Raw genomic sequence first — 12,223 nt, 5'->3', positions numbered from 1 at the left:
CATCAGTGGTCGCTTGCGAGACCACCACAACGGGGCACCGGCTCTTGAGGTTAGCGCCCAAAATGCTGGTCCACGACCAAAAAAACCTGGCCTTCGAGTGATGCAAATCCTCTCTGACGCCTGGCCTAAGATGGTGCTACGACTCGCAAACAGTTAGTTCCTGGATAAGATTCCATCATATGTAACGTAACCTGCTGATATATCGGAAACGACGAGCCCCTGACGATCTTTTCGACACTCTTTCAGGACACTCAGCCGGTCGAAGAGAGAAGTTGGTGGTTCTGGTTTGGATGACAAACCACCGCTCGAGGCCGCGGGGCCGCGGGACCTGCTCGACGTTAAGGGTCGAGTGCGCAACACACCGAGAGTTGCTTGATCTTGTGGAACGGAACCTGTTGTGCTGAGAGATGATGCCGGCGGCAGAAAGTTGGCTGTTAACATGTCACAACCGTGGGGTGGGTAGGGGACCGACCCAGCCACTGTAAGACTGGCCAAGCTACACAGGGTACCACGGCTCGGTTGCTCGATGACGATTTCCTTCTCATCGTCGCCCACGACACCACGAATCATCGGTTAGCGACCGGATCGTGGCAGCTTGGCGGGGCTGATTTCCGAAGCCATCAGCAACCCCTAACCAAAGGAATATCGCGGTTGTACGGCGGTGGCAGAAGGAGATGTTCTTCTCGATGACAGCCAACGAGTCCGATCATCATCAAGGTCATTCAGCATCTTCAGCTGTCCCGGGATAGCCTCGTGTCATGATACCGAGACGACCAGGGACTACGCGATCGACCGAGGAGCATGCTGGCCCTGTTCGCCAGATACAATCCCCAATATCCTACCACGTCATCGTCAGCTCCCGCTTCTGTTCTCCTTCCCCTGTCTCTCACCGAACTTGCGACTCTCAATCCGCAAGAGCCACTTGGAACGAGGCTGTTGTTTCTCTAGCCGAGACTGGTATACAGATGCTCATTAGGGCTCACACCTCGCGAGCATCCAAAAGATCGTACTGAGGAGCGAGGTTGACACTGAAGCCGACCCATTGAGTGAAAGCTGCAAGTCGATGAGCCTTTATCTCAACAAACATATGATAATCAAGAGACGTAAAGGCAATTTGGTTTCCATAGCCTCTTTGGACATCCACCGTGGATAGATGACCAGGAACCGCGGCAAGTTAGGGGTCTTGCAAGTGAGCTGACAGTTGCTCGCCAGCCGTTGCGCTTTTGTGGGGCAGCTGCCGGTACCTGTGTTGGTTCTGGCACTATGCTGGTGACCGCAGGGAAAACTGGATACCTGTGAGGCCATTGGCCATGGCTGGCTGGCTGGCTGGTGGGAGCAGAAGTGACATTAAATAGATACCGGAATAACCAGGTGAATTGCCTATGCTTAGAGCACTTAACTGGAATAATTACTGATAATAAACAACCGAGGTATATAGAGTATTTAGTTACGCGAGTGTAATAATTACCCGATTACTCCATTATTGTATCTATTGCCAGCTGTCGGGAGAAGCCTGGCTGTTTGGTTAGTCCGGTGTCTTGTTGATGTTCCTACTGGCGCGAGCTGAGCTGAGGTTATTTCAGGAAACACGGCAGGCACATGCATGGAATGGAATTGAAGAATGGGAAAGTCTAGGTCGGCCGCCAGCGTGCCGGTCTCCACGGGGCCACCCATAATTTTCAATCTTGAAATCATGGTGCATGAACCCTGCCCGCTTTGGGGTCTACGGGTCTACCTCGTATTGATTGGAATCCTGCGCCCAGTGTCAGCAGGCCTATCAATCGAGTGTTTTTGATCTTCTTCTACCATACTATAGTTGACTGTTAGTTATGAAAAGGTCAAGTTCCCTTGGGTGGACTCTGTATTAGGATCTGAAAACCTCTAGAGGCGGAGTTGCTTGCATGACGTCAAATCACTGAGACACGCGTACTTAAAATGAGGATGCCCAGGATTCAATCTTCATTATGAGCATTGTTCTGGCCTTCCTTCCCTGGCTGGTTGGTGCTTTCTTTGTGCTGGGTGTACGTGTACGTGTAGCTACCTCAGGCAGACGTACGTACATACGTCCAGCCAGCATTGGAGGGAGATCGATGCAGGGGGAGGATGGGGTCGACATGATGATGTAGAACTCAGTCGGCCTTGGCAAGCAAGTCGGTCCAACTGCTCGAAACAAAATGTGACCTCCCCCCGAAACAAACAACAACACAGCCAGCTCATGTATTGTCTTACCTAGCCGTAGGTAGGTAGGTATGCATCGATGTAGATAAGCAGCAGAATAGAGAATGTCCTTGGTCTTAGCTTCCTGGCCAAGTGCTGATATGACTACTTGTAGCAGCAATGCCAAATGGAATTGAATTCATCAAAATTGGTTGTTGACAGCCAGCCAGCCGCCCGGGAAGGACGGACGTGGCCTTGGTTGCATCCTTACTCGGTGTGCCAGTGCTAGCAAATCTAGCTTCAATGAAAAAGCATGGGTGGGAGAAAAGAACCTTCTTCATCCGGCGGCTATGCCCTGTACGGTGTGCGGTGTATTTGTTATCTCGACGCACCATCATATCATGTAAGCTGACTCTGCTCAGGCGGTGGTTGCTAGACGCGAGACGCCATGTTTTGCCCACAGCAGCAAGACGATGCCGATACAGCAATGAGCAGATTGTCGGGGGCTTTTTAGAGGTCGATTTATTGAACTGACTGGGTCCCTGAACAGTGATGGGCCCTGGACTGACTTGAACTATATCCACAAGTACCCGATGGCGTGAATCGGGGCTATGCCGAAAAGGGGAAGATATTCCTGCCTCTGCGGTGTCTGGTGCCCGCAGTTGCTGCCTTTCAGTGCTGAGCCCAGCCAAGCCGAGTCAGCCTAGATGAGACGGTGCTGCAGCCATCCCAGCAGGTTTTGGCCGGCAGCAGCTATTATTGACTGGCTCACTGGCAGGCCTCTCTCTCTCCCTTGTCCGAGTCATCAGTCAGCTTGGCTCAGCGAAAGCCCAGCTGAGCCATTGCAGCGGAAGCTTCACCTCCACGGCAGCGCGGCACCTGCCCTCCTGTCTCCTGCCTCTCTCCTCCTCCCACCCACAATCCTGTGGCTTTCCCCCATCCAGCCCAGTGTCCCTTTCCCGTCCGAATTGGAATTCTAACCCCCGTCCCAAAATCCAAACAACCATCTTTCTTCGACCTTATCCTTTCTTCGGACAGACGACACCGCCAACCCTACAGCCCACGCTCGTTATCCTGCTCCCATCGCATCGCGTTATTGGTCAAATCCAAATCGAGCACAGCCCAGCGAACCCACGGCCACCCGACAGTCGAGCATTCCCGTTTGTCGCAGAGCCGACCTCGTCCAAAGTCTAGCCGCCTACCTCTGCCTACCAATACTTACCTTGTAATCCAATCCATAACCTTCCAGACTAGCCATTCAAGTTTCTGCTCGGCAACCTCGAACGCGACAGTCGATTCCCTGGCATCGTTATTCATAATATCAATTCGACCGTCTCTCCTCCTGTAGAAGGCCAACACTGTACTGGACCCTTAGCTCGTATCGGTCGTTTTTATTATTTGCGTCGAGGAACAACAATACACTGCGAAGTAAGAAGTTGCCGGGATAGGCCAATCCTTTGTTTCGGGCGGTAATTGTGACAATCGCGCTCCACGGATTCCCCAGACTGCCGACAGCGGTCGCCAACCCTTCCAGTTGCTTTCACAAATCGGTTCATCCACTATATTTCTTCCCTTCGCCGATCTTTACCTTTTTATTATTTATATTGTATTGCCTCGAGTTCTCCTCGATCGTAGTGTCGAGTTCATAATCAATATGGGTGAGTCTACAAAATCCGCGACGCAACCATTTTTTGGCAAGTGGTCAGCAGATTGATCAAGCAACTAACGCAACCCGCAAATTCAGCCCAACCGGCGACCACAGTAGTACCTTTTGCATCTCTGCCGTCATGTGCAACTCTTTGCGGCCCGCTCTATGATGCCAATGGCGCATGTGTGCCGCCAGCTGCCCCTCAAGGCGACGCCGACACGTACAACAAATGCTTCTGTCAGAACTCGAAGCTCCAACCCTTCTACCAAGGCTCCACTGGTGTATGTGGCACCGGAGTATGCGACGCTGACCCCAATGGTCTGAGCGGTATCCAGAGCTGGTTTACCAAGTTCTGCGAGGGCAAGCAAGCGAGCGGGACCACATCCGCAGGTGGCTCAAGCTCAACCGCGGGTGGAAAGTCGGCCCAACAACACGGAGGGGGCGGCAGCTGGTACGTTCCCCTGGCTCCTGGATCTCGTTAATGGTGCAACTCGCTGACTCGGAACAGGATCTCGGGACATTGGCAATGGGTCGTATTCATCATAATTGTGGTGTTGGGCATCGCAGGAATCTGGACCGGCGCCTGTATCTGGCGTCGCAAGTACCTGAGGAAGAAGGACCGCATGTACGAGCTCGGCAAGGGCTTGCCAAGCTCCGTTGCTGTCGACAACCACAGCGGCTTTGTCGGGTCTTCGTCGAATCGTACGAGCGGCCAGCCCGGCATGTTCATGTCAGGTGGCGCGCCGGGCGGCTACAGTGAAAAGCCCAGGAAGGAGAGAAAGAAGTGGAATGTCACCCAGCGGACGTAATGGGTCCTTTTTAATTCCCACGGCTCCGCATCTGGCACCGAACCGCATCGCCTATGAAACCGTTTGCTACCGTTCACCGGAAGTACATAAGTATGTGTGCAATTACGACTTCACCAATTATACCCCGCGACAGAGACTCGCCAAGTCGATTGAAACCTTCCCTTCTCGCCAGAGCTCTCTCTGTTCTATTTTACCGAACCACGCGTGACCGACACACCCGGGCGTTTTTCTTGGGCACATGCAAATGGCTGTCACTCAATCTCCACCAAAGAAAGTGGTGTTCTTTGGATGCTTCTTCTTTTTGTTTATATGGGAGTTTTGAGACCTGGTTATGGGAAAAGGGGCTTTTCAAGGAGCACGGCTTGGCCATTTTCGTTGGGTGGTACAACTGATTTTGGGAACATTCTCACTTGTGTGAATATGAGTATGATACTATCACTGGCGAGCTGGCTTCTAAAGCAAATGGCCACGCATTGGTAGCACATCTCAACACATGCAAAACTCGTTCTAGGCCGAAGCCGACATAGTCCCATGAGGTCTCGGTCCAAAAAGTTTGGAAATCTGGTCGAGTCCAATCTAATTTGTATAAACCACTGTTCACGATAGGCTGTAGAATCAAGGGGCTTCCAGTCATACTGTTTCGATGCACATATGGCCCCATGTCCTACGGTCTACAGGAACAGAAAGGAACGAAACAAAATTGACGCCATGTTGCAAGTAAGTTCTCTTTAACTTGGGCAGAACTCTGCTACGATCCGAGCCGTGGTCGGGGAAGAAACCACCGGGAAAAAGGTTCCTGGGCGTCGCATCATACTCGGACGAGGGGGAGCTGTCAAAATAAAAGTAGATTTTTAGGATGATCCTAACTCCAAACCTTGCGGGCAGGGACCGGCGTCTGTGTGTTTTGGGTCGGCCCCAGGTCCGGGGCGTGCCCCTTAAAGAGCAGCAAAGTAGGAGAGCATCCGTCTCACCGGACATGGCTGATGTCAAGCACGGCATCACAACACATCAACACGGTTCATCCAGATTTTCAACAAAGTGCAGTGAATGATAGTAGCTTCGATGACTTGAAATCCAATATACCCTGAGAACGCTGCCTGTCCAAAACGGCGTGGGTAGGGCTTGTAGGCATAAGTATATGCGACTAAGTAGGTACAGCAGAATTCACTTTTCTTTACCAGGACTGTTGTGGTCCAGTCTACTGCTCTTCAACTCTCTTCCTCTTCCTCTTCCTCCCCTCTATGATGTCTCAGCGGCAGTGTACTCCGCCGCATCCATGTAAAGATCGATCAAACAACCGGCGCTCCAAGCCTGGGTAGGGCTGGAGTCGCCGCAGTACTCGCCGTTCTTCTGCGTCAGCTCCTGGAGACCGGCCCAGGGGCTGGTCTGGATCATCTCCTTGCAGCCCTGCAGGCGGCGGGTGACTTGCTGGAAAGCCTCGACGCGGCCCTCCTTGCTGTCCTGGCGACGGATCAAGTCGAACTTGAGAAGAGCACGGAGGAAGAAACCCGTGGGCCAGAGCCACTCGGGGCCTTGATGGTAGTTCCGGCCCTTGGACGTGGCGAAATCGTCACTGTCTTCGCTGTTGATATAGTAAGGGCGGTAGTTGAGGTCGGCCGGGTCCAGTGTTGCCATTCCCGTCGGCCCGCGGAGGGCCTTGTCCGCCACGATGAGAGCGCTCATGGCATGGTTGGGGTCAAACAGCTCCGGCGCAACGGTCATGGCAATGGCGAAGTTGGGTCGCAGCTGGTAGTCCTCGTACTCCTTGCCGGAGCGGTAGAGATCCTTGTAGATTCCGCGGCGGTTCACAATACTCGAGTTGACGGCATAGTTGCTGTCTTTAGAAGCATCCTTGGGAACAAAGTAGCTGTACTCGAACTTGGACTTGAGCAGGTCGGCCCATTCAGCGTACGTTATCTCGGCGCCATCGGACTTCTTGACACCCTTGAACCTGAAGTTACCCTCGGCGTTGATCTTGGCGAGCCACCTCAAGGTGCTGTACAGAAGACCGGTGATCTCGATGGCGGCACCATCTCTGGGTGTGCCAGGTACGCCCTTAGAGCCAGCACGCTCGCTTTCGCCCATCTTGTCCATCCACGTGCCACAGTTGTGCTGGTTGCCGCCAAAGATGATGCCGTTGGACCAGTCGACCTCGATCTCGATGTTGAAACCCTCGTCACTCATCTGGGAGTCGATACTAGGCCCGGCGTTGGCTTCGCGGAACTTCATTCCCATGGCGTGGCGCTGCATGGCCTCCTGGATGATGTCTTCGATGACGCTCTCCTGCGAGTAGGCACGCGGATCATCCGAAGGGAACCAAGTGTCGTCGTACGGCAAGAAGCGACGCTTGACCTTCCGCTTCAAAAAGTTGATGCCGTTGGGTGCAAATCGAGTATAGTCCTGGATGCACTGGAGGAAGAACCAAATCGAGTCCCTGCTGTTGTACCGAGGAAGGTTGCCGCTGCTTAGCAGATTCGGGATCATGCCGTGTTTCAAAACACTAGCAAACGCAAAAATGTGCTCAGCGGCTTCTTCGTAACGCCCTGTACCCAAGTACAACCCCCTCAGGGAGATGAATACATCACGGCCCCAGCAACGAGCCCACTCGACGGCAAAATGGGGCAGACCGGCTGCGAGAGATGGGACGAGCTTCGAGGGCCATAGCGAGCCGGAGTTGACCAAACCTGTCTGCTGGATGCTCACCATGCCAAGACTCTGCAAGAACCACTGTCCGTCTCGCGTGTTCTTGTTCATCAACTCCATGGATCTTCCCCAAGCTGCCTTGTAGGCAGTCTGCATCACAAGGCCGAAGTAACGCGGAAGCAGGAAGCTGGGAATGCCACGGATCGCATCGAAGCGCTCCTTGAGCCATGCTGCTGGCTTTCCAAGCCTGGCAAATTGTGGCTTCTGGCTAGCCCTCTCCAGTCGGCCGACTGTGTAGTCTAGAACCCATTGGCCGTCGCGTAGATTTTGGCAGAGAGGGTGGGCGAGGTTGTTGTCCTTGATGATGTCCTTGAGGATGCTCCACCATCCTTGCAGACCCGCATAGACCAGTTTACCGTGCCCGGGGATGTCGTAGACACCATCTTTCCCATCGCTGCCGTCGCGCTCTTCAGCGTCGCACCTGTAGAGCAAGAAGTTCAGGTCCACCACGTCTAGCTCAGACATGGCCGTAGTTCCTCCCGAGGTCACATATGTATCCAAACCGGCGGAGTGCTCCGCTGATGGGATCCAAGTTTCGAACAAGGCAATGGAACCAGGCGGGAATTTGTCGCGAACCGTGATGATGGTCTCGTCATTCTTGACTTCCATTCGAATACCAGGGACATCGACAACGCGGCTGGGAAGACCACGGAGATACTTCTTGTCATCATTGGCAGCCTTCTTGGCCTCGTCGCTCTGGTCAACTTCCAGCATCCAGCTTCCGAGGTGTCGAGCCTTGGTGCCACCCAGGTGGACGGGGTTGAAAGCTCCGTTTCCATTGCCATAGCCTGGATATGCCGTGTGGGCAATGAGGAAATAGCCCTTTCGGAATTGAGGGTGAACTCTGTGCACCGTAATGTACTGATCCTCGTGGTGGATGTGAGTTTCATCGTATCCATCCATGCCCATCAGAGTGTGGATCTGGTTCAGCAACTTCTTGACTCCGCCAATGCCACCAGTACCTCCTCCGACCTTTACCTCCTTGTCTGATGACTCCGACGTGTACTGCCGTGTTTCGTTGACCAGGTCCACCAGCTTCGGGTATATCTCATCGTATCCCATCACACTGCCTGATGCGCTCGAGCACATGCAGACCAAGGCTGCGTTGGGTAGAGTATCCCGGGCGTCTCGTTTTTGAGCAGGTACTTCATTGTCGTGCGTGCAGTCCATGAAGAGAGCTTGGACTGGGGATGGCTTGATGCGCCTGATGACTTCGCGAGTCGGTTCCATGCCACTTGCATCTGGGCTCAAGGGTGGACTGCCAGGGTTTTGCGAGCTGCCCTTGGTGATTTCATCCACCTCGAAGCTTCCAATCGGGCGGCCGCCGTGGCGGTGAACCAGTCTGCTCATTTCCCCAGTGCTCCAGGACTGCATTGCTTCTCTGATCAGGGCGCTAATACCTAATCTTTTGACGAACAGGTAGTCCATCTCTTCACTACCAGTGAAGAGCTCTGCCACGACATATAGGTTGGGCCTGACTCGGCGTGCTTCGTCGAGAATGTGTTCCGCGACATGAATGGGCGTAGAGTGGCAGTTGTCAATACGGAAACCAGCGAAATACTTCGCCATCATGCGGGCGTACTTTGTCATGAACTCCCAGAGCCAGGGGCTGTCCTGTGGTCCGTTGCCATAGCGAAGTTTGACACAGTCGCCCCAGACAATAACTTCACGGCGAAGGTAGACGCGTGACTGGGGTCCTGCGTTGTCAACAAGCGCATTCCCGGCCCATACCCAGCCGTTGTTGGCCAAAACGAGGTCTTTCTTATCGTGCTTTGCCGTAATGTCGTTCTGCGGCAGTCGGGTGAAATACGTCTCGATGAGCGGATTCTCTTCGGTGACTGCTCCCAGTTTGGGACCGTGGTCGTCAATGCGCATATATTTGGTGCGGTTGAACACTTGATCAAGTATTTCAGCCAGCTCCTTGTCGTATTCCTCGTAGAATGGCACATTCACGGCATCAAATATCTCCACCAGCTTGGAGCGGATAGTCGCCTCATCTGCTTCGCCCCTATACTTTCCAAACAGAACATTGACTATAGCCGCCGCCGATTTGGGGTCAACTCGTCTTCTGAATCGCTCTCCAAGTCGGTCATTGCCAAGCAATCCGTTTTGAATGAGATAGGCTGCTTGATCTCTCAAGCTCGCCTGTTTCAGGTTTTCAACATCGCCGGAGGTCTGGCCAGCAGCCCAGGACTCAACGGCGGCGTCAACGTCACGTTCGACGTCGATCGCATAGTATTCCCAGAGTCGAATCTCCGCAATAACATGCTTCTTGACGCCTTCCATGACTTTTACGAGGTCGTCCACAGACGCAAATTCCGTTGGATATCCGAGCTCCTCCAACTTGGAGCCAAACTCGAGGAGCTTTGTATCAAGGAGATAGGCCGACTCGAGCCATGGCGCAGTAGTGAGGTTGTAGCCGGCCTCGGGATGCTCCATTAGCCACTGGCTGTTGTGAGCAGTGTGGTTGAGGACGATATCTGTCAGACTTAGAAGCGAGTGGTTCTTTTCCAGACTGCTGATCATCTTTTGCACATCATCCTCCCCGTTTGGGAAGCAGTCGGGATCCCAGCCGAGCTGATCGTAGAGACTGTACGGGGAGTTGGACTTCCCACGCACTTGTAGCGGGGTGAAATGTATCATGTTGTAGCCCCTGTTGCTGATTCCACGGAGATGCCTCTCCCAGTCCGTGGGATATTTGCCCATGAACTTGCTTATTACCGAGAATATAGAGAGGGCAGGTAGCGGCAAGGGCCTGCCATCAAGTGCCAGTCGAGGGGCTACATCGATGTAGTAGAGGGACGTCTTCTTCTTCTCGGTCTTGGTCAGCTTATCCGACCCCAGATCCTCGCACAAGTCGGGCAGCTCCGCGTAGGTCACGTAAAAGGCAAATGCGCCGGCGTCGTAGATCGGAATGGAGATTTCAATGGTTCGATTGAAGTCGGGGACGAGCCTGCGAAAAGTCAGTATCTCTGGTCCGCGGCTCATTATGGACCAAAAGTCACATACTTGAATTCCCTGAACGCATCCCGGTGAAATTCCGAGCCATGCTCCGGTATGTTCACCCACAGGCTTCCTTGTCGACATATAGACGAGGTTCCTTCGACGGTGAAGCGCACGGTGATGGGCTCACTGGATCTCGTGGCCAGATATATGTATTCACCGGGAACATCGGGGGCGCCATTGTCCTTGAGGGGGAGAAGGTAGACCTCGTTCGAGGTGACGGTCCGAGGGATCATCTTGACTGGTCGATGCTCTTACACCGGCTTCTTCTGTAGGCTTAGCGAACCATCCACAATGCAGTACAGGTCGCGCAGGTAAGTGCGGGATATGAGATTTTATTAGGTTGGCGGGATCTCCCACCTGAGGATTTAGGTGAGACGAAAGAGACTAGGTACGAGGTGGTATACTCAATTAGAGCAGGTGTCGTGGCAAGTGGTTAGCCGATTGCCCATTGAGTAGGGAGTAAGGATACTTGACGAGAGACGAGAAGTAAGAAGGGGGAGAGGGAGAGCTACAGGAGGACGTTTGTGGGATTTCCAAGAGCAAAGGGCGGCATGGGAATCGTCCTATGTAAAGTCTGAAGTAAAGTAGGCTAGACTGGCTATTGGCCTGAGAGAGGCAGGTACCCTCATATCTGTACATGTAGCTATTTGATGAGATACTTTGGGTAGCCCCCCGTCCAACAGCAAGGTGCGTACATATGCAGCCAAGCAAGTGGGAAGCAACAGGCCAGCACGACTGGGAACGGTTTCTAGCTTGGAGCGCTAGCAAGAATCAAGCACGGCGGGGTGAATATTATTATTAAAAAAGAATAGATAATCGTCCGACGAGCTGTCGTGAGATTGAGCCTACTGAGAATGGATCCCAGCGATCAGTCAAAATGCAGCAAAATTCCCAGCAAGAAGCCAATGGTAAAAGTGAGATGGCTGGAGCTAGCATGCATGGCAGCGTGGTTGCAGTCTGCCCTCATCCACCCATTTGCTATCATTGAATGGCATGTCCCACTCTCCCACTTTCCTACCGTCTTCTCCCCCCTCGCCCCCCTCGTTTCCTACCTGTCTTTTCCCAACATTGAATGGCTTGATACTCGCAAAGTCCTGCGTGTCTAATATACCTGGCTAACGATCATTGATATGATACGTAGCTGCAGCTTTGACGTGCACTGCTTGGGCGTCTGAGCGATTCTCTGCCTGTACTTAGAAGTACAGTACAAATGCAATTACTGTAATAGCTCTTCCTAGAAAAATCGTCTCTCCCTCCAAATTCCTCCGGAGAGCTCCACGCGGGGCAGTCTGGAGTCGAGTTTCAGCGCCCCATGTCAAATTTGGGGGAGGAACTGCTGTCCCGCCATAGTGACGTCACGCTTCCGAAGCTGCGGCTGCAGATTCTCACTGCTTGCCCGCCGGGTCACGCACCATCATGGCTTAGCTCTCAAAGTAGCGCTCTACCAGCTTACGGGCCACAGAACAGATAACCTAGCTCCGGGGACTATTTGATGACAAGCTCCGGGACTCATTGGTGTTCCTGAATATCAGTGCCAGAAGGAAAAAAAACTTGATTTGGTGCCTGGCCCAATGGAAAAAGCACATGGCGCGGAACTCAGCTATATGCGGCCGGGCACAGCTTCCGACGATGACCGCCCTTTCGCATGCATCCCGTACGTACAGCAAAGTGTATGTATGTTATTAGTGCTTGGTAGACCTGACCGAAACGTATTCCTCTTACAACCAGCTTCCAAACATGGCACTCAAAGCGAGTGATCTTGGTCCCGAAAGATACGCAGGGGCAGACCGGAAGCCCGCCCGGGTGCATGTGCACTCGCTGGCTAGGTGCCCAGGCTGTAGGCCCCAGGAGCCGAAGTGGGAGGCAGAATGGGCTTGTAGTTTGTTGCGCATCGCGATCA

General features: G+C 53.3%; 2 protein-coding genes across 2 annotated transcripts; one reads left to right on the top strand and one right to left on the bottom strand.

The window, feature by feature from the left end:
* Positions 1–3,811: 3,811 nt before the first annotated feature.
* Positions 3,812–4,614, top strand: PG985_015450 (uncharacterized protein; the record flags this gene model as incomplete). The annotated part of the gene is made up of 3 exons (XM_066835216.1): positions 3,812–3,815; positions 3,902–4,256; positions 4,314–4,614. The coding sequence occupies 3 exons, from the start codon at positions 3,812–3,814 to the stop codon at positions 4,612–4,614; spliced, it is 660 nt and encodes a 219-aa protein (XP_066676419.1).
* A 1,239-nt stretch (positions 4,615–5,853) lies between these two features.
* PG985_015449 (glycogen debranching enzyme) lies at positions 5,854–10,556 on the bottom strand (the record flags this gene model as incomplete). Its single annotated transcript, XM_066835215.1, has 2 exons — positions 5,854–10,270; positions 10,327–10,556. The coding sequence occupies 2 exons, from the start codon at positions 10,554–10,556 to the stop codon at positions 5,854–5,856; spliced, it is 4,647 nt and encodes a 1,548-aa protein (XP_066676418.1).
* Positions 10,557–12,223: the final 1,667 nt, after the last annotated feature.

This window comes from Apiospora marii (genome assembly GCF_038362585.1).
Source record: "Apiospora marii strain CBS 49790 chromosome Unknown utg000013l_segment0_segment0, whole genome shotgun sequence".
NCBI classification, from domain to species: Eukaryota; Fungi; Ascomycota; class Sordariomycetes; order Amphisphaeriales; family Apiosporaceae; genus Apiospora; species Apiospora marii.
Note: the sequence above shows the minus strand (reverse complement) of the source record. Positions and strands in the feature narration are given on the sequence as shown.